Source organism: Helicoverpa armigera, chromosome 3 (assembly GCF_030705265.1).
Source record: "Helicoverpa armigera isolate CAAS_96S chromosome 3, ASM3070526v1, whole genome shotgun sequence".
Taxonomy (NCBI): Eukaryota; Metazoa; Arthropoda; class Insecta; order Lepidoptera; family Noctuidae; genus Helicoverpa; species Helicoverpa armigera.
In genome coordinates this window covers 1045561-1068723 of record NC_087122.1, presented here as the reverse complement: position 1 = coordinate 1068723, position 23163 = coordinate 1045561, and the positions used below count along the sequence as shown (strand labels likewise).

The 23163-nt window shown below is 43.8% G+C and overlaps 2 protein-coding genes across 6 annotated transcripts in view; one reads left to right on the top strand and one right to left on the bottom strand.

The window, feature by feature from the left end:
• Window positions 1-23163, bottom strand: part of M7bp (Myosin-7a binding protein) — a 103876-nt gene that overhangs the window by 79805 nt on the left and 908 nt on the right. The gene's annotated exons all lie outside the window — the stretch shown is intronic.
• On the top strand, window positions 1197-4630 carry LOC135119284 (uncharacterized). Of its 2 annotated transcripts, XM_064043476.1 has the most exons (3): window positions 1197-1368; window positions 1807-1954; window positions 4270-4627. In XM_064043476.1, exons 1-3 carry the CDS (start codon window positions 1226-1228, stop codon window positions 4483-4485), a joined length of 507 nt encoding a protein of 168 aa, XP_063899546.1. In that variant the 5' UTR covers window positions 1197-1225; the 3' UTR covers window positions 4486-4627. The 2 variants fall into 2 exon arrangements, 1 of the variants encoding a protein (XP_063899546.1); XR_010278112.1 differs by lacking the exon at window positions 1807-1954 and having other exon boundaries at window positions 4270-4630.

The window sequence follows — 23163 nt, the reverse complement described above, 5'->3', positions numbered from 1 at the left end:
AAACTAACAGTAAGTAGTAATAAAGTTTTTCCAGGATACTTTTCTTTCAATTTTCTTAAAACTAATAGAAACAATGTAATAAGGATTAAATAAGACTAGCTTAATGTCGATTCCAATATTGCATCTATCTGTTTTAATTATGGCTAACTAGAGATAGGATTTTAATATAACTTGTACGGGGCTTAAGCTTATGTCTAAATTCTAAATCTCCAGTAAAAAACAGATAGATAGAATATTGGGAACGGCGAGTGTCGCAGTAAGTGAGTAGCTCACCTGTCTTTGGACAGCTTAATGATTAAGTTAAGAAATGATCGATTCCACTGCGCTGAGATAAAGCTTGTGAAACAATATCAAAGTCCGTCAGTCTTGCACCGGGTTACCTAACTGTTATGGCAACTTATTGCTATACTGTAATTTGACTATGACAAATTACCAATACTGCTGTAACTGAAGATAATATGACAGCTAATAAATTATAATTTAAACCCGTTAATTATATTATTTACATATTTGAAGTAATTGCTCGGGTGAATGGGTTGAGGAAGTTAGATAGGGCAGTCGCTCCTTGTAAAACACTGGTAGGTACTCAGCTGCATGGTATGAGGGGCCTGCTGGTATGAGGGGCCTGCCGTAAGGCGGGCAATCGCCGGTGGGGGACTGGACGCCATAGATTCCCAGACCCCCTCCACTCAGGCGAGGTCGGAGTGCCGCTGGGCCTTTTTAGTGGGTATACCGGAAACGATCTTACCGGGGAGTCCCACATACCCTTCCCGTCCCCGACGGGAAGGGGATGCCATAGCATTTTAGCCCAGCGACAACAAAAAAAAAAAAAAGGTACTCAGCTGCATACGGTTACACGGGAAGCCAACCCCAACATAATTGGGAAAAGTCTCAGGAGATGATTGGAGTAGGTAAATGTGATTCCCTAGGAATGTGTAGAATTTTAGGTGTAATTTAAACGTTCCGTATTTTCAGCGGGAATACTTTCATACATGCAATGAGGAATTTTAATGTATTCAGCATAAGAGAACCTAAATAAGCAGACAATCCTAAAGACAGCATTTAAATAAATATTAAATACTTAAACCCACAAACTCCTTCTAAGAACACACAACAACAAAAACAAACCTAACCTCACTTTTCAACTGTCACTCATTATAAACTGTCACTATGTCACTATCATTGACATAGTCACTATCCTTCCGAACTGTCAAAACATACGAAAATGTTTATCTACATCACATACAAAGATGCGCCCGAGCTATCGTCGCTGCGGGCACGATCCACCGAAGCCATGGACTCTTCAGTCGAGAAGACGTTACTGGTGAACCCTAACTGTCCTGTCAGGATCATGTTGGAGTATATCAGGTAGAATCATCGGCACGAATCTTGAGCGCTGACCTTCACCTGCGCAGAAGTAATTTATTGGGTCCCTTTTGTGGTATGAAGTGAGCGCGGGGGCGTTGTAAAGCGGTGATTGGCCTGCAGCGCATCGTGTCGTAGCCGTCACTCAGGATTTGTTCTTTGCTAATAAATCACTTCTGCGCAGATTAAGGTCAGCGCTCAAGATTCGTGCCGATAACTATATCCGCTTAGTAGGGCTGAGTCACACAGGAATGGCAGCGGCCGGCAGCGACGCGGCGAGCACTTCCAGTTTGAAGTAATTATAAACTTTAACTACATGCTTAGTCTCGGTAGCTGGCCGCTGCCATTTCAGTGTGACTCGGCCCTTATACTTTCTTTGTTTGTTGTGTTGTTAATTTTCGTGGTGTACAATAAAGAATATTTTTTCTATGCATCTTTCAGGAAGAAGTGCCGTCTAGGCAAGTTCACACAGTTTGACCTGTGCGATGAAGGTGGAGTACTGAAGGGATTATTCAGTCTCCAGACGTATGCGTACGCGACGGATCAGTTTGAGCATAAAAGTACTTATTATGTCATCGTTTTAAAAATAGTAAGTACGATGTAAGGAATAGTTTCTCTGTCTTATACTCCCACAGTAAATAGCTACGTACATATCAATCAAACAATCTTAGTAGGGACTGGAGTGGCTATAGAAATTATGATAGGTTTGGATCAAGTTAGAATCGAGTAATATATGGCTTTCGAAAACCCTGCAGGAGCTGCGAAATAGTTTGTAGCAGTTACTGCGACCTGGTACACAAAGGTCCTGCAGAAGGGACGACGCACATAGGGGTATTTGATCAATAAAGTCGATCAAAATTATTTATCTGCTATAATTTATTTATTGGCATTAAAATGTACTCAAAAAGTAAAAAAAAATACTATTTTGATTTATTTTTTAACAGGAATTTGAAATAAGTGTAAAAAAAATAATTTGTCTCTATTTGTTTATTGCAATCTTTAACAATTTAGACGTATTAATTAAAAACTTATAAACTAATACATTATTAAATTAATTAAATCGCTTATAACTACTCTTCTTCATCTGAATCATGTTCACTATCTTCTGCATTCTCTTTATCCTTATCAACTTCGTAGGACATTAACATTTCCCTAGTTTCTAGTTTAAAATTTATTGATTTTTTAGTCACTTTTCGTCTAATACTTGTTAAATATGGGTCTGAAGTTAATAATAATCTATTTAAGACATCCATATTACAGTCAGTTCTACTGAATTTTCTTGCATATTGTTCCCTGAATTTTCGAAAATGTTTATTACGAGCCTCTGCAGCTTCTTCTGATAAGGCCCCTATTGGTAGTATGGCGTGTCTAATAACTGTAGGCCCATTTATTAAAATAATAATGCTTGTAACTGAATTTCTGCACACGTTTCAGTGACCCTATAAGACTCGGCATTTGGATAGCAATCTTGTTTTGCTTTTTGTAAAATGGAATAGCACGGATATAGTTTTTTAGAACTTTCTCTAATTATTTCGTACTGCTTTCTTGTTAATGCAGCTTCCACAAATATAGACAAAGCCTGACTTGGCGATAGTTGTTTAATTTTTGCTTCAGGAGTTGCGCTCTTTCTGAAAGCTTCACAATATTTCCGACCACGTGTTGGGGATGCCATAATATCTTTTATCACGTATGCACCATCCACATTTCCTTTATCACGAAGCGCCATTTGACCTGCATAAATTAGTGTATCTGCTTCATTTTTGCCTCGTAAATGTGATGTCTTCCGACGCTTACTGCAGTCTGTTAGTTCCACGAACTCTTTGCTTGGCCGACCCGGGGATTTTTCAATATTATTTTTTTTTCGGTATTTCAAGAGTGCCTTGTAACCAATCATGGTATTTTTTCAAAAATACACTTTCTGTTCGCTTTGCTATCTGCCACTTAGACTTCATTTCAGACTTGAGACGAGAAAATGTTTGAATAAACTATGATTTTTGATCAGTTGGGAATGAAGAGTCATTAATTATTTCAAACTCCAATAAATCCAACTTTTTTCCGAAATCTGGTTCAGTATATTCCCTCGATTTTCGGAAAACATAATTTCGCGTCACGACCTTTTGCACCAGAAGACCCTACAACAAGAGAAATCTGAAATTAACTTAAGTGACCGCAAAATAAAGTTTGTTTTTGTAAATACCACATGCACTTAATTTTCAAAATGTTTTCATTTTGGCACATATTGGCAGCTATTTTCTTTTTAAATTTCTAATATGCATATCTAACAACAGGATGAAAAAAGAATTTGACCCGGGAAAAGTCCGGAAATACAACAAAAAGACTTTGAAATATTGGAAAAGGCTAAAATCGACTCATCTTTTTAATGTACCCCATAAAAGATGGAGTAAATAATTGTTAAAGGTATATATTACAAAAAAAAATAGTAATATAAATTTTACATACCTTGTTCTGCACCGTCCATAACTAAAATATGATTTATACCGAGTAATCTAACTGTCACGCTTATTTTTAACAATTAAGTTAACTCACTTTCACTGGGTATTAAGTTCGTGCGATCAAGCTTGCGTTAGAAAGACGACTGATTGTGAACGGAATTTTAGCAAGAACAAAAGAGAGTTGAGCGGTTTATTGTCCCCCCGACCCTACCGTTTTGCCAGGTAGCAAAAACTACCTTCTATGAATACTTTGTAATATTCGACTTTTGATCGATTTTTTGGGTTAAATACTCCTATGTGCGACGCACGAAGTGTTTTAGTTAGTAAAAGTCTCTCCTCACCCGCAGCGAGAGGGTTATCTAATTTCTACCTCAAAAAAGCCTTTCAGAAAAAGGTAAAACTGTTAACCTAGCTATTTAGATCTTTCCTAAACCATCAATATTTTTTCTAGGAACCAGACAGGCGTTACTCAGTGCTGCCTCAATTGAACCACGAAAACCGTATCTACTTCGATCTCAAAATGAGGGTGAAGAAGTATCTGATGACTGCCGATTTGAGCTCTTCTTTCCTGAACAGTGCACCCAAGACTTCCACGATAGCGACCCCTACCCTGACCACCAAGACTGCTGCCACCACGCCTGTCAAAACTGGTAGGAAGAAGAATTAAATAGAAAAAGAAATTGAGAAGAATGGAAAATGGTGCGAGTGTTATGATTCTTGAATTTTAATTAGGTATCTACCTACGTACTCCATTTTTGAAAATGGTTACCTACGTTAAATGTTGAATAATAATTGCCTTTTTGTTAATGAACATGTGCAATTATTTGCATTGTAAAATAAATTGTAGATTATGTTAATTTGCAGTGTTTTTGATTCATCATTTGTTGAGAAAACATTGATAAATACATGAGCTCGAACACCTACCTACTTTGAGTTGTTAACACTCGTCTATGTGGCGTTGCCTTTTGGTTTTCGTCAGGCGTTATCATGGCGTTATAAATTATGCCTGATTTAAAAACGGTATTCTTACAATTTATGGTAACATACTAAAACTCCACTTACAATATTTTAGGACATAATCAAAATCGTTTATTGAAAGTTGGTATAATAAGAATTTGCTGAAAAGGCAATTATCAATTTTTAGGTGTTCATACTGTTCCCCACCGAGGGTGTCCCCACGTTGTCGTCGTGGTGGGGCTTGCGTGCTTCTAGGATCCTGGAGCTCTGCCGGTAGAGTCACTCATGCCGGAAAGGTTCAGGGGAGAAGCCAGACGAAGAGGGACCCAGGGAGGGGCCGCTCCTGACCAGTCGACGCTTGTGGACATGGCAAGGATGCGGCCATACCCGCAGAGGTGCAGGCGCACTGAAGCGGCGCTCGTTTGCTCCTCGTTCAACGAAGAGCAAACCTTTTGGCGGGTTTGCTGAGCCGGGATGGCTGGACAGCAGACGGAGGCATGTCTAATGCCGCCGCCGAGGGCTTGGCTTAACCGCCCGGCCCAGAGGAAGGACACCTCTTAGATAAAAAACCACCTAATCCCAAGTTTCGGGAGCGCGGCGAGGGGATGAATGGCCGTGGGGGACACGGTCGTTAGCGCTCCCACCTGTTGGGGCCAGCCGCCCCCAACAGTATGTAGGCTTGCCCCGGTATGAGGCCACTGCCGGGGTGGACAGGAACTTGTTCTCATGCTCGTGGGACGTATATGGATAGTAATATTAAAAAAAACCCAAACAAAAAGACGATAGGGAGTGGGATGCGGACTCGGACTGCGAGTCCGTATCCAGTGAGAAACTGCAGGAGACTTCACGGTCCCCGCAGCAAGAAGGACCACAGAGTCGAGGCCTTCCTCAAGAGGAAGGCGGACGACCTGGGGTCTTCCTCCGGTGGTCGCGGAGCTTCGGCCAAAAAGGCCGATAGGAGGCTCGTTCGCGACAGGGGCAACGAAGGAGACCACCAGAGCTCCTCTGAGGAGGACGCATCGGCCTTCGGCTCTGACCGGGAGAGGAGGGCGGACTTCGCGAAGACAGTGGAGTCCGCCTTCAGAGAGGTGACCCTTAAGAGAAAGAAGGCCAATCGCAATAGCGCGATTGAGGCCGCTACCGCCTCCATCACCGCTGCAGCGGTGAGCAATTTTGGCCTGGCTCCCAAGAGCGAGCTGGCCAAGTTGCAGGAGCAGGTAGCTCGCCTCACGGCCAACTTGGGGTCTCTCGTAGAGGAGAATAGATGTCTCCGGGCGGAGATAGAAAGGATGCGCGAGCAGGAGGCGGAGCGAAGCGGGGCCACCTCGCGGCAACCGCAGTCCTCTCCAGGGGAGAGCCAGGTTCTGGCCCTGGTTCGGCGGGAGATGGCGGCCTTCCAGGCTCGCTTCTCCGTCCTGGAGGGCAGAGTCCTGCGCCCTCCCCTCGCGGCGCCAAAGCCCCAAGCAGCCCAAAGGGCCTCTTATGCGACTGCGGCAGCATCGGCACCGAGCGAACCCCCCGTCGCGGCGCCGATCGGACCGCCCAGGAGGGCAGCCGCCCAGCCGAAGCCAAAGGCTGCGACGGCGGTCCGGGCGCAGAGGACCCCGGTGCCACCCCCAGCACCGGTCCCGTCGTCATCACCAGTGGCGAGACGCCCCCCAAAGACGACTCCGTCAGCGACTACTTCTTCTCCCACTCAATCCGAGTGGCAGGTGGTGGGGGAGAAGAAGAAGAGAGGGAAGGCGGCCAGAAAGAAAGCCCAAAGGCAGCGCCGCAAGGAGCGAGCCGTCGCGGCTCAACTACGCGCCCCTAAGACCGCGGCTGTGGTGCTCACACTACAGCCGGACGCGGTTAAGAGGGGCGTATCGTACCGCGACGTGCTCGCTAAGGCAAAGGAGGCGGTGGACCTAGCTGAGCTGGGTATCACCGAGGGCCTTCGGCTCAGGGTGACCGCAACGGGCGCCCGAATGCTGGAGGTCCCGGAGCGGCCAGCGGGCCCACCGCAGACGCCTAGCCGAGAGGCTCAGAGCGTCCATAAGTGCGGACGATGCCCGAGTCTCCAGGCCCTACAAGTGCGCGGATCTGCGCATCATGGGCCTGGACGACTCGGTCACTACGGAGGTGGTGGCCGCCGTCGCTAGGACGGGTGGGTGCTCCGCCGATGAAGTCAAGGCGGGCACCTTACGTCCCGACTTCAGGGGCACGAGCACCGTTACGGTGAGCTGCCCCGTGACGGCAGCCAAGACAATCGTCGACGGCCGAAGATTGTTGGTTGGCTGGGTGTCGGCGCAGGTCAAGCTGCTTGACCCCAGACCACTGAGGTGCTTCCGATGCCACGTTGGGCACCATGTGGGAGTTCGTTGCACCTCGGAGGTCGACCGCAGCGCCCTCTGCTTCCGCTGCGGTCAGCCCGGCCACAAGGCCGTGTCTTGCAGCGCCACGCCGCACTGCACTGCATGTGCGGCTGCTGGAAGGCCAGCCGAACACCGGGCGGGGTGCAAGACCTGTACCCCACCCGTCAAGACCAGGGGCAAGGGTCGGCCGTCCATCGTCGCCACAGCCGCAGCTCCCGCGGCCGCCGCCACCTCCAATGATGCCGTCGCTGCTGGCGAAGTCGCCGCTGCTGCTGCTGCCGCGGTGCCCGCTTCTGGGCCTGAAGAGGAGGAAGACGTGATGGAATTCTAAAACGGCTCCACTACGCTTCCTCCAGGCGAACATCAACCACTGCGCCCGTGCCCAGGACCTGTTGCTCCAAAGCATGGCGCAGTGGTCGATCAACATCGCCGTGGTCGCGGAGCCGTACTTTGTCCTTCCCAGGGATGACTGGGTCAAGGACCTTAGCGGCTCGGTGACCATCATATCGTCGGCCGCCGCTGGTACTCCTTCCCTCGAAGGGGTGAAGAGTGGAAGGGGTTGCGTCGCAGCACGGTTCGGGGAGATAGTTGTTGTGGGGGTATACTTCTCCCCGAACCGAACTCGCCGAGTTCCACAACTCCCTCCTGGAGTTGTCTGTCGTCGTCGGAAGCTACACCCTCCCTGTGCTAGTGTTAGGGGACTTCAATGCCAAGAACTTGGCCTGGGGTTCCCGACACACGGACGCGGAAGGATGGTGGAGGACTGGGCGCTGGAATCAGGCCTGGTCGTCCTCAATCGGGGTTCTGTCCCCACGTGTGTACGGATGCAGGGCGACTCGGTAGTGGACATCTCGTTCGCCAGCCCGCTCTGCTACCGCGTGTCTTAGACTGGCACGTCGAGGGGTGGAGACCTATTCCGATCACCGGTATATCCGGTTTGACGTCTCCGCCCAAAATCCAAACGCGCCGGTCCTGCAGACCCCGAGTGGTCCACGTTGGGCGCTAAAGCACCTTGACCGGGAGCTTCTCCTGGAAGCCTCAGTCGTGCGGGCTTGGGTGTCATCACCGGACAGGCCCGCCGACATCAACGACGAGGCGGAGTGGTTCCGGGAGACCATGTCCGAGATCTGTGACATGGCCATGCCCCGAGTCCTGCCAGGACGCGCCCGACGCCAGGTGTACTGGTGGTCCAGCGAGATTGCGGCCCTTCGAGAGGCGTGCGTCGCTGCGAGACACCTGTACACCAGACACCGCAGGCTGCGCATCCGCCCTCCGGATGCAGAGGCCAGGGAAGCGGAACTGTACGAGGGATACAGAGCTGCGAAGACCGCCCTCCAATTGGCCATCATCCAGGCCAAGGACGTGGCCAATACAGAGCTGCTGGGGACTCTGGACAGAGATCCGTGGGGGCGCCCTTACAAAATGGTGCGGGGTAAGCTCCGCCCATGGGCCCCCCCGCTGACCCAGAGTCTTCGGCCTCAACTGGTGGAGGAGGTGGTGAGCGCTCTGTTCCCTTCGCGCGGGGAACACTCTCCCCCGCCCATGGTTCTGCAACCCGCGGTGTCGACTGTGGACCACACATCCGACGACGACGATGTCCCCGAGGTGACTGGGGTGGACCTGAGAGTGGCGGTAACCAGGCTGAAAGCCAAAAATACCGCCCCAGGGCCTGACGGCGTGCCTGGCAAGGCCTGGGTTCTGGCCCTTGAGGCTCTCGGGCCTCGACTTAGGGGGCTTCTCAGCGCATGTATGGAGAGGGGCCAGTTCCCACTTCGTTGGAAAACAGGGAAACTGGTCCTCATTCGGAAGCCGGGGCGCCCTGCGGACTCTCCGTCCGCATACCGGCCCATCGTGTTGCTCGACGAGGTGGGCAAGATCTTCGAACGAGTTGTTGCACACCGCCTCGTTGCGCACCTTGGGGGGATGGGGCCGGACCTCGCGGACAACCAGTTCGGTTTCCGCAGGGGGCGCTCAACGGTGGACGCCATCATGCGCGTGAGATCTCACGACGGGGATGCTGTGTCCGGGGGTCGTCTTGGCGGTGTCTCTTGACATCGCCAATGCCTTCAACACCCTTCCCTGGAGTTGCATTAGGGAGGCACTCCGGTACCACCGGGTGCCGACCTACTTCGTCGCGTGGTCGAGGCCTATCTGTCGGATAGGTCCATCATTTACCCCGGTCACAATGGGGAATGGAACCGGCGAGAGATGTCGTGCGGTGTTCCGCAGGGTCGGTACTGGGGCCGCTCTTGTGGAACATCGGCTACGACTGTGCTGCGCGCCGACCTCCCTAGCGGCGTCAGCGTGGTTTGCTACGCTGACGACACACTGGTACTGGCACAAGGGAGGTCGCACCAGGAGGCAGCCGACATAATGGCGCGCGGGGTTGCGATAGTCGTTGAGAGGATCCAGCTGCTGGGACTGGAGGTGGCATTGCACAAGTCCGAGGCCATGTGCTTTCATGGGCTTCGGAACGCGCCACCTTCAGGTTCCCAAATTACGGTGGGAGGGGTTACCATCGGCGTCGAGGGGGCGATGAAGTACCTAGGACTCGTCCTCGACGGCCGGTGGAACTTCGTCGAACATTTCCGACGTTTGGGCCCCAAACTGGAGAAGACAGGTGCTGCCTTCAAGCGGCTCCTGCCCAACCTGGGAGGCCCAAACGCCCCCTGCCGTAAACTCTACGCGGGAGTCTTGCGGTCCATGGCCCTTTACGGGGCCCCGGTATGGGCACGTTCGGTACGGCCGCGAGCTGTACACTACCTGAACGTGCCCCAAAGGGTGATAGCCATTAGGCTAATCCGGGGGTACCGCACGATCTCCCGCGAAGCAGCTGGCCTACTAGCCGGACTACCACCGTGGGATCTGGAGGCGAGAGTCTTCTTGGCGCGAGGAGGCTCTGCGCCGACCGTTGCCGCGACAAGTTGTCGCGCAGCGGGCAGAGCTCCGGCGGAATGTCATGGTGGCCTGGAGGGAGCGACTGTCGCAACCCAGTGCAGGGCACGCCACCATAGTGGCGGTAAGTCCCCTCTTTGAGGAGTGGCTCGGGAGGAGTCACGGCGCCCTCACGTACCGCATGACGCAGGTCCTCACCGGACACGGTTGTTTCGGGAGGTATCTGCATCGAATCGGTCGTGAGGAGGCGCCCGGGTGTCACCACTGTGCGGATAGCCCCGAGGACACGGTGGACCACACAGTCCAGGAGTGCTCTGCGTGGGAAGGGCACCGCCGGGTCCTCGTCGAGGCTGTGGGCGGCGGCGACCTCTCGCGTCCGGCCCTGGTTCAAGCCATGGTCCGGGGCGAAAGGGAATGGGATGCCGTCGCCTCCTTCTGCGAAGCAGTCATGCTCGAGAAGGAGGCGGCGGAACGTCAGAGAGTTCGCACCTCTCATCCCGGCCGCCGCGCTGGAGCAGGTAGACACCACGGGCGCCGGGTGTCGCGAGACGACTCCCGGCCACCGTAGGCGTGGGTCTGTGGGCGGTGAGTTCGGGTGGCTCATCGCTCATGTCTGTTTTTAGACAACAGACCCGTGTCGGCGGCGCGCGTTGTTCCACGCGCTCCTCAAAGAGATGTCAGCAACCCCAGAGGGGCCCAGCAGGGCCAAGGCCTGCCGGGGCTGCGGGTTGTTCGAAAGAGGTACCGCGGCCCTAGCACATAAGGCCTACGACGGAACACGACGGCTTTTAGTCAGTAAGAGTCTGACACTCCCTCACCGCTGCTAACCCACAGCGGGAGGGGTCATTTGATGATTTTTTACGTCGTTAAAAAAAAAGGTGTTCATACTGTTATGATATAAAACTGGAGAGTATGTTTTACACGTGCGAATCTCAGGAACTGCTAGTCAAATTTGAAAATTTGTTTCAGTGTTAGATAGGTACGCAAGTGCGGTCGCTGGCAAAAGATGGTTACCATTTACAGTTGGATATAAAAATAGTACCTACAGCTCATCAATGACTTTCAGTAAAATATTTATTGTGTAGATTAAGGGCCCTATGAAGAGTAACACAATAGTAGGAAATTTCACTTAATTCCGTAACTCTAATAGCCAGTATTGTACGCAGCTAGTTGTATCATAATAAGCCGTCCCCAATAAATAAGTGTTGGCAGTACAAAGCACAATAATACATAGTATTATCTGTGGTATTATAGTTTGTCAACCTTCCGGCACTCCGTACTTACTGACACTCGCTGACAGCCGGTAGTTGGTCATATAAGGATTGACGGGCCCTATGTGGTGATTTCAAATTGGATAGGAGTTAAGGATACGTAGCTTAAAATTTTGAAATAGATCTTCAAAATTTATGAAGCTTTAAAGATTTGACAAAAGATGTAGAATTGGAAATATTTACTGGTAATGTCTATGTAGTCAGATGCCTCAGTAATTTTGACATTGATCCCATTGTGATAAATGAACTAATGGGGGGATGAACAATTGACTGGTGCGATGCGTGTCGTTAATAGTTTGTGTGGGGCAATGGAGTTGATCAATCGAGACCTTACAAAAATACATAGAAGTTGATGTAGATAGAAGTCATGTCAGATAATTACGATCGCCTATAAATTGTTACCCTATTTTTTATTTAACTACTTATATACGCGAGGTTTACCTACTAGAAGTGATCATAGAAAAACTTCTGCCGTTTTAGTACCAAAAACAACTGCAAAATAATAATGAGTCATTGTGTGGTCACATCGCGTGTACTTTCAATTTCCATTCAATCCTGTCTGCGCCTGTCTTTTTGTGTTTGCGGAAGTTCGACGCACGCGCAGGAAATTGTGCCTTCGCTACACGAATATTAAGTGGGGTTGCGTAATATTGTGGTGGCTATGGTTTAAATATATATTGAAATATGCTTTGGTGGTTGATAAAATTGGTAAAGGTATTGTAATGCTGAGGTGGATGAAGAAAGAACGGAATACATATTTAAAATTCTGAGCTAAAGGGCGAAAGTACGAAATATTTCTTTTGTTTAAAGGCTTTTAAATAAAGTCAAATCTCGAAAATTCTCGTGATAAAATGTTTTTGGTATTCCACATTTTTATAATCAGCGTAGATAGTTTTTTTTTGAACCAACTTCCATAAAAAGAAGTTCTCAATTCGGATGATTGTTGGTTTTTATTTTTATTTCGATCATTCAGAGCATCGAAACATTTACTTGGCTTGGCCTCTGCTACAAAAAAGCGGCATACCGCAAAACCATAGAGGAATAAAATAAATTCAAATTTCGAACAACGGATTCTGTTCGCTCAGCCAACCGTATCGATGCGCTTTTGGCGCGTCAAAACAGATGACAATCTACTAAATTAGGGAGGTACCGGTTTATGTGAATTACTCAATTGGAAAGCTACGCCACAATTTGGCAGGTTTATACAAGAGAACCGTTTTCCAGTACTGTCACCGTGCTTTAATTTGTACTAATGATTTGTTTGTTTTTCAATACGGTGTTTTTCTGTGTTTAGAATTAGTTCGAGTTGGTGTGAACGTTGCAAAAGTCGGTTGACAACGATTACGTATTAATTGCATGGTTTTTGTGTTTTATTTGGGCTAGGCATTGTCTGTTATGCTATTGTTGCAACATTTCACTGTTCAGTGTTCAGTGTGTCTCCTTGTAATGGCTATGTGCCATATTAAAATGAGATTAACCGCCATTTTTGAATGGAATGGACAGATAGGTACCTTAAAAATATTGTATTAAGTATCAGGGGCCAAACTGAATACAAAAGTAAAAAGTTCCTAAAAAAAGATAATAAATAACTAGGTTATTTTTAACTAATTTCAAAACTGTGAAGTAATCTTCGTAGCCTTCAGATTCTAACGCACTTTTACTAAGTTAAAAATATGATGAAAAAATGCAAATATTATAGCCCATTTATCGAGGATATGGCTACTTTCAACTACCCTTTTTTTAACGACTTTTTGACCGACCAAATGACCCCTCCCGCTGTGGGTTAGCAGCGGTGAGGGAGTGTCAGACTCTTACTGACTAAAAACCGTCGTGTTCCGTCGTAGGCCTTTTATGTACCAGGGCCGAGGTAACACTTTCAAACAATCCCGCAGCTCCGGCAACTTTTAACTACCCTGATCTACGAAGTTGTTTCCAGGGGAAGCTCCCGAAAGAAAATTTATAAAAAATTAAAAAGATTCTGAAAATGGGTATATATAGACTAGAGAGGGACGTTTTCATTCAGCAATTAAGTAGGCATGAAAAAGCCAGTAGGAAAATCATTGAATCAGTTCCAATATGTCAATTATCTTATCACGAAGCGACTGAATCACGAGTATTGTATATTATAACCTTTAGATTAGAGGACAAACGCCAACATTTTGATTGGCTATGTCACAAAGGAATTTTTCATATTTTTTGGAGGTTTCTAAACTACTTATATTTACCGTTGACCGTGCACCTCTAGTAGTCCTGTCACTAATTATCGTAGAGGTAACTTTTATTAAATACCCCTTAAAAGAGTCTACCTACAAAAGGAAAAGCATGAAACTAACATACTAGGTATATGGGAAAACATCACTATGTATTTTCAGGGAATATGAATTTTTGCTCATCAGTAGTGTTTTTTGGACACTGGACTTTTTTAACTGGAATATCATCACATGACCATTCACGCTATGGGCGTAACGGGAGAGTGCCAGGGTTTTCCTTACCCTGACTAAAACTACCTTTGTTCCGTCTGGTCAACAACGGACAATACGTACTCCTGACATGAAATGTATTTGTTGAAGGGTCGTCTTTCTAAAGGAGTCGGTGAGTAGTTGCAGAGTCAGCAGTGTACAAATCGGACAAATAAATAAACTAAACAATAAATGCTTTTACATAGATTTAGGCTCGAGCATCTCAATCGATTGTCACGGTGTTTTCACGGTACCCGTACGTGATAGGTTATTGATATCACAGAACTTTCTCTGTTGGCTTTATCTTAGTAATTCCTTCGCTTTATGGTTGGATTTTTTATTAATAGTGGCCCTTTTACTCTCTTTGTGAATGCTGCTATGGAAAATTTTCAGGAAAGTGCTTAAGGTCTTAGAATATTTACATTTACTTAAGAAATTGTTTTCGTAAATTGAATTGTAGTGTTTACTTACTAGGTATATCGATTGTTTTTCTTGATACGGCAGATGACAATGAATGAGATTATGTATGCGTTGAGATCATTGTTTTCTTGAATTCAATTCAATCTGTGTCTCTAAATGAAAACATGCAAATCTAGAGATGTTCCAGAAACTTTGTGGACTAAATATGGAGTAAATATAGACCCACGTACTGCTCTTCATGAACTAATGTCAACTTCACACATTTTAAAGCTATTGCTGCGTGACCTTTCTACCTCACCCTCTGTGCTATTCTAGCGTAACGTTAGGGCGATTTGTTTTGACAACATACCTATAAAAATGAACTAGGCCTCGGAGCATGATAGGCAGTCATTATCATCTCCCTAGCCTTTTCCTAATTATGTTGGGTCGGTTTCTGGTCTAACCAGATGCAGCTGAGGACCAGTGATATACCTACATACATTAAGCAAATGCTCAAACTTATTGCTAACAAATATTTATTGCGATCATGAGTGTTACATAGGTGTTATAGAATGTAATGGTACATACATGATACCCTGTTAGGGCGCAGAAGAAGTTGGCGAGTACGCTCTCTAGTGGTTATTTACTTTATGGGCGCAGCAATACAATTATCATACAAGCTCTTTTTGGCCATGCACTTTCCAGTCGCTCCATGTAAAATATTGTTCCTCAACTGCATCTGCATCCTACGGTTGGCTGATGTCAGAGTATACAGTGGATCTTTTCTACATTTTGGTGAGCGATTGCTATTTGCTTGTCCATCAATCAGTTACATTATACTGTCATTGCAATAGTAGGCAAGTGGATTATCTAACGCGATTCTTCTGAGAAGAAATGGCTTGCAATACCTACCTATCATTCATGCACTAATAATCCTAGAGACCTGCACCTAACTGGAGCTAGTCTAGCATGAGGAACCATTAGTACCCATAAGGCCATATTATTGCCTAATTTTTGGAGTTCGTGTAATATTTTTTGCTCTTTTAATATTATGGTTCGGACTACCCTATAGACTTGCATTTTTTATCACCCTTAGATATATGTTTGTCTTCGTATTTAATAAGTATACTCATGGTGATTATTTTATTTCTCTTTTTGTCAATTTTCAATATTTTTAAGTTTTTCAAAAAGCTACAGCTATATCCTAAAAATACGTATAGATCTATCTGAGAAATTACTAACCTTAAAAAAATGTGTTCCAAATTCAAATCCTCTTCAAACACAACACAAGCACACACAGCACAGCACTAGCACGAATTCCAAATTCAAATATCACGGAAGCTCGTTCCGTAGTTTCCGTTCGGCGGCATGAGCGCGAACTCGCGGAGTGAGTGAATGGGAGTGAGTGAGTGAACCAGCGGCGATATGCTTGCGTTGGTACAACCTGCCCTGGGTGGCGGAGTTCCGTAGTAGAAGGTATTAGTATGGGTTCATTCATTCGTTGGCTGTTGGTGCTAATCGTATTATTGCAACTAGGTGTTATAATCGTACAAATGCTGCATGCACATAAGTTGCTTATGAATCTATACTAGACACTGATTTGATTTACATTAAAAGCTTTGCCTATTAATATAGTGAACGTTCCGCAGATTGTTCAGGAAGTTGAAAGAAGTTCAGATTGCAATCCTTCAATAGCCAAACTTTTTAAACTTTTCATAGGTCGGGCGTATAAAGAGTGAACTTACCGAAATGTCCTATTTTTGCAGGAAATATATTCGTATGTTAATTAAATAATTCGTTTGTTGTAAGTTAGTAAAAATAGCAATAAAACCTACAGAACCACACGCCAAATAAACACAGTATGATGCCCAGTGCTCATTGTAGCGTGAAATGTAATATATTCAATAGTCGCACGATGTCAGCGCGGGCCCATGACGGAGACAGCTGCCGAATTGACTCCCAGTGACGTCACCTAGGGGTGACAAGTGCTGCCTAGCGCTATTTGTGTGTCAAGTGAGCACTTGTAATAAAATGTAATATATTCAATCGTCGCTCGATGTCAGCGCGGGCCCATGACGGAGAGTGCTGCCAAATTGACGCCTAGTGACGATACCTAGGGGTGCACCGTGTAGCCTAGCGCAATTTGTCTGTCAAATGCGTTGCGCTCTTGCAATAAAGGAGGTTAAGGAGGCATGTAGGTATAAGCTTAGGAAAGTGTGTGCTTACAGGGGAATCGTAATAGGTACATTGTAGAACGTTAATTCAAATAAACAAATGACATAGGGGAATTGACGAAATAATATTAAGCAAATTGCGGTACCATTTTACTTATTTCATGAAATTACAAATATAAATACCTTAATTAAGTGTATGTGGCGTTAAAATGTTAATTATTTGCTTTTCACTCTCATGGCCACTGATGAAGGTTGTGCTTTTCACACATATTATTATACATTGTACATAGTTCTGTATCATTTTGTACCCTATTTTCATAACAATAGAGTTGCATTTCATGTAAGCTTAGATTTCTTCACAGTTCTATCTGTCGTCCTTGGTCAAAATAAATATAATACCTATGCTGAGTCCAACGTGTCGGGGTTTCCCCCCCGACGCAGTGTCACCTCGCGCAAGTCGTACAGGCGCAATAATAATGGCAATAATGGCGTCCACGGCCGATTTCAGCCACGGCGGCTGTTCTCATTTAAGGAGATCAGCCAGCTGCGCAGAACATATTATAGTGCACGAGCATTTGGGCAGACACAGGTGCACTTCCTATTCCTTCACTCTCATAACCCGATGGGACGGCAATCTGACACGACCGGAAAGAGATCAGGGGCCCGATTCTCCTAAGTTAATAATGTCAAAATCTAATAGAAATCGAATCGCAATATGATCTTAATAGCAGTTTTAACCATATCGGGCATTCTGCTACTAATAAAAGACCAATCGTATTCGATTGACATTTGATTGGTTTGCGATTGGTCTGTTATTTTGGTGATTTTGGTCTATACGGTAGTTTGCTCTACAATCATATTGCAATAGTTAATCATTTGCAGACAAAATGATTCATTAAGGTAAACGTACCAATAGTCGTCGGATTTCGGAAATCACTGACTTTGAAGCGCTACTGCGTGTTAAATATTCAATAGAAAATGAAAATTTTTGCATGACGTGATAGAGTATTTATTCATTATTCTAATTAACTAATGTTTTTTTAATCATTTTGATGGGTTTATATATGTAGCACGAGTAAAATAATTACTTTTAAAATATTTAAATTGTAAAATAAAATAATTAGTATTCACCAAAAATAAAAGCCACATTCATTTATATAGCTTATCGCGAAATAATTACTAACATTCATAGATGTGCAGGTAAGGTTGTCATTCATCAAAACTTCTGAACCGCTTAGCGCATGCTAAGTACCATTTGCAAAAATCTCTATAGACAGTTTAAACTGTCTACTGTCTTAAAGGTATCAATCAAAAAATAAAATATGATTAGGTACAACTAACCGTTCAAACTCAATAATAATAATATCTAATAAGCCCCACAGGGCATCTGAGGTGGATGACGGGGAGTAGCGACCCCGCGGGGCTATATATCCGAGTGCTCCGGGGAGAGTATACTGTCCCCCATCTCCGGCCTGCTGGAGAGAAGGTCTCCCGCCTCTTGGCTTGCCTTCATTGGCCGACCAGAGTGGAGTCGCTAGAGCAGGGTCAGCAGCCCTGCTCGGAGGGTAGGTGCCTCGTGGTAAGCGGCGAGTGGGCCGGTGATGCTGGACCCACAGGGAGCGCGTGATCTGCGTTTAAAGTCCGCCGAGGTATCCTCACCCTTCAGCCGCTCATGTACCTGTTGCCCTCGTGTTGCGAATTAGCAACTGATTCCCGGGGGCGAAGTAAGTGAGGTGGCGAGTCTCCACCTGCCATTTTAACATATATGTTGTACATTGTCATCGGCAGGTGCCATAGTTCCTCATCATCATCATCCTCCGAGCCTTTTTTCCCAACTATGTTGGGGTCGGCTTCCAGTCTAACCGGATTCAGCCGAGTACCAGTACTTTACAAGAAGCGACTGCCTATCTGACCTCCTCAACCCAGTTACCCAGGCAATACCCCTTAGTTAGACTGGTGTGAGACTTACTGACTTTTGACTACATAGGTACCCGTAACGACTGCCAAGGATGTTCAATGACAGCCGGGACCTACAGTTTAACGTGCCATCCGAAACACAGTCATTGGTGTCACTGCATTTTCATTAAAGTTGTCTTAAAAGGGCGTTTTAAATTTTTTTGCTGCATCTGATGTTGTGTGTGGGCCCTTGATTTATAGCTTTTATGACTTTTAAAAGGCCCTCTTGCTTGTAGTTTCTTTCAGTCATGATCTGCTATTAAAATTTCGATCATGCAATCACTAAATACAGACAATTTTAAATAAAAAATCTTACTTAAGATTACTCTTTACCCATCAATATCGAATACGACAAGCAAAGAAGTGACAGCGATGGAAGCTATGTCATCTTAGTTTTTAAACTGATTTTATAATTCTAAGCTCGATGACTAATTTTAATATTTTTGCGTCAAAACTAGTTGAATGACATAATTTTTGTACAGGCGCTATTAAGGCACGTTAGGAAGACGCGGTACGATACGCATAACGAAATGCAGTTATTTCGAACAAAAAGCATAGTGTAAGAACAGTCAATTTTTGTTTGCCACAAATTGTAATCCAAGCGTAGTAGAAACAAAGGCTAGTGCTAGACCTACTTGTACCCAAAGTGGTAGATCTTAATCAAATGGCGGAGGCCTACAGCGGCCAATATATACCTGAAAAAACACTCGTAGAAAGTGCATACTTATAGAAAACAGGGGATTTAACCATTAAGAAACATATTAATTGAATCGAATAACATGACTGTGTACGTGCATCTAGAACCAGCAGAGTAAAATTTACCCCTAAGAAAAAGCTTAAAAGAAACGCAGTTTTATGAACAAATGTAATCTTAACCTTAAATATGTTTGTTCTAGACAGTTATCAATATTGTAAAAGTCCCGATATTAACTATTTATTCGCATTTTGTACTGTAAAACACAAAATATCCTCATTATGACGAGTTTAGGTGCAACTTTTGAGCATGTCCCAGTAGTCGTCATAATAATTGTAAAATTGACGGGTTTTGGGTCAAATGGGAGTTTTGAAGTACCAATAGATGTCACATTAAAAAAATATATCTTCTATGTTAAAAGTATTCCAAATTGCATATTACATCGCTAGCAAATAAACTTAACTATCTAATTGAACAAAGAAACATACCACAGACCCCACTGGAGTTATGTAAATCAAAACACAAAACCAAGTGCTGAGTTTCACTTTTGACAGCTGAACTTCACGAAAAACCGATTTTGTTAGGGCACACACGTTTGAAATAACATATCTTAGAAGACGTGACTGTTAAAACCCCGTATTGTTATTTCAATTGTGCAATATATTATCAAGAATATGTTGATATATAAGCAGGCACATTTTAAGTTCAGTAGAAAATAATAATAAAAGTTTTAAGATTAATTGACGACTATTGGGGCATGACGACTTCACCCGCGTTTATCTTATTGAATGACAGAAAAGGATCATCCTCCGAGCCTTTTCCCAATCACGTTGGGGTCGGCTTCCAGTCTAACCGGATTCAGCTGAGTACCAGTGCTTTACAAGAAGCGACTGCCTATCTGACCTCCTCAACCCAGTAACCCGGGCAACCCGATACCCCTTGGTTAGACTGGTGTCAGACTTTCTGGCTTCTGACTACCCGTAACGACTGCCAAGGATGTTCACTGACAGCCGGGACCTACAGTTTAACGTGCCATCCGAAACACAGTCAATGGTGTCTAAGATATACTTAGAAAGTACATACAAACTTAGAAAAGTTGCATTGGTACTTGCCTGACCTGGGATCGACCCCGCGCCCTCATACTTGAGGTTGGTCCTTTACCCACTAGGTTTATTTCAAAGAAAAAATAGCGGAATGCCACTTACGTTTCAATCGTAATCGAGTCGGGATTGGATCGCAGTCGAACGTAAATCGAATGTTTTTAGGTAAAATTAGGAGAATCGTGCCCCAGAGCAACGGTGAATAGGGTTGCCACCTTTTTTTTAAGCAAATAGAGTATATTTACTTTTTAAGGTTAAAAAAATAAAGTACAAGATCTGAAAATAAAGTATTATTTATTTAAATTGCTATTTTTTTCCATACATATTTTTTGTTACTTCTGGCAACATCTAACAAATATTTATTATCAAAGAACGTCTTAACCGCATCTTTACAATCTATGTTTAGATTGAAATATATAAATAATTAGTTTTTTATTAAATTTAGGGACGCTCTGTTTCGTTCGTCCCGCCACTTAGCATTCATCAGAGAAAAAACTCTCTCTGTAAATGCTGAAGTGGCAGGAATGGATAGCAGAAATGACACGATTTTATATATATTTACGAAATCATTACTACTTTGAAAAATTTTTTGCCACTTCTGTGATGTAGATAATTCCAAAAAATCTTTAGATTGATTAACTTGTGCATATAACTCTTTTAATAAAGAAACTTCTTCATACAGGTCATCCATGTTAATATTAAGTTTTTGCAGTTTCAAAGTTTCTACTAAGTGAGAAAAGTGTTGATATTCAACATCACTTTTTAAATTTATGTTGCTCAGTGAAAAGAGCCAATTTGTGTGATTGAAATGAAAAACAATTAAATAAAACCTTCAAAAGTCAAAATAGGTAAAAAAAAGTATTTTCACGTACTTTATTGCCCTCATAAAGTATAAAGTACGTTTACCCAAAATAAAGTACAATACTTTATTATAAAGTACGGGTGGCAACCCTAACGGTGAACCCCGAACTCACCGCCCACAGACGCCTACGGTAGCCGGGAGTCATCTCGCGACACGACGACGACTACGAACGAATATAAAATAATATGCCAACCCTATTGTTAACGGTCCTGAACGTGACCAAAATGACATTCGAATTTCGAAAATGCAAAAAGTACAAAAAAGTCGCGAAACGTCGCGATTCGTCCGTCACGGTCCGCGCAACATCGCACCTATAATAATGGACGATGCACATAGGAGTATTTAACCCAAAAAATCGATCAAAAGTCGAATATTACAAAGTATTCATAGAAGGTAGTTTTTGCTACCTGGCAAAACGGTAGGGTCGGGGGGACAATAAACCGCTCAACTCTCTTTTGTTCTTGCTAAAATTCCGTTCACAATCAGTCGTCTTTCTAACGCAAGCTTGATCGCACGAACTTAATACCCAGTGAAAGTGAGTTAACTTAATTGTTAAAAATAAGCGTGACAGTTAGATTACTCGGTATAAATCATATTTTAGTTATGGACGGTGCAGAACAAGGTATGTAAAATTTATATTACTATTTTTTTTTGTAATATATACCTTTAACAATTATTTACTCCATCTTTTATGGGGTACATTAAAAAGATGAGTCGATTTTAGCCTTTTCCAATATTTCAAAGTCTTTTTGTTGTATTTCCGGACTTTTCCCGGGTCAAATTCTTTTTTCATCCTGTTGTTAGATATGCATATTAGAAATTTAAAAAGAAAATAGCTGCCAATATGTGCCAAAATGAAAACATTTTGAAAATTAAGTGCATGTGGTATTTACAAAAACAAACTTTATTTTGCGGTCACTTAAGTTAATTTCAGATTTCTCTTGTTGTAGGGTCTTCTGGTGCAAAAGGTCGTGACGCGAAATTATGTTTTCCGAAAATCGAGGGAATATACTGAACCAGATTTCGGAAAAAAGTTGGATTTATTGGAGTTTGAAATAATTAATGACTCTTCATTCCCAACTGATCAAAAATCATAGTTTATTCAAACATTTTCTCGTCTCAAGTCTGAAATGAAGTCTAAGTGGCAGATAGCAAAGCGAACAGAAAGTGTATTTTTGAAAAAATACCATGATTGGTTACAAGGCACTCTTGAAATACCGAAAAAAAAATAATATTGAAAAATCCCCGGGTCGGCCAAGCAAAGAGTTCGTGGAACTAACAGACTGCAGTAAGCGTCGGAAGACATCACATTTACGAGGCAAAAATGAAGCAGATACACTAATTTATGCAGGTCAAATGGCGCTTCGTGATAAAGGAAATGTGGATGGTGCATACGTGATAAAAGATATTATGGCATCCCCAACACGTGGTCGGAAATATTGTGAAGCTTTCAGAAAGAGCGCAACTCCTGAAGCAAAAATTAAACAACTATCGCCAAGTCAGGCTTTGTCTATATTTGTGGAAGCTGCATTAACAAGAAAGCAGTACGAAATAATTAGAGAAAGTTCTAAAAAACTATATCCGTGCTATTCCATTTTACAAAAAGCAAAACAAGATTGCTATCCAAATGCCGAGTCTTATAGGGTCACTGAAACGTGTGCAGAAATTCAGTTACAAGCATTATTATTTTAATAAATGGGCCTACAGTTATTAGACACGCCATACTACCAATAGGGGCCTTATCAGAAGAAGCTGCAGAGGCTCGTAATAAACATTTTCGAAAATTCAGGGAACAATATGCAAGAAAATTCAGTAGAACTGACTGTAATATGGATGTCTTAAATAGATTATTATTAACTTCAGACCCATATTTAACAAGTATTAGACGAAAAGTGACTAAAAAATCAATAAATTTTAAACTAGAAACTAGGGAAATGTTAATGTCCTACGAAGTTGATAAGGATAAAGAGAATGCAGAAGATAGTGAACATGATTCAGATGAAGAAGAGTAGTTATAAGCGATTTAATTAATTTAATAATGTATTAGTTTATAAGTTTTTAATTAATACGTCTAAATTGTTAAAGATTGCAATAAACAAATAGAGACAAATTATTTTTTTTACACTTATTTCAAATTCCTGTTAAAAAATAAATCAAAATAGTATTTTTTTTTACTTTTTGAGTACATTTTAATGCCAATAAATAAATTATAGCAGATAAATAA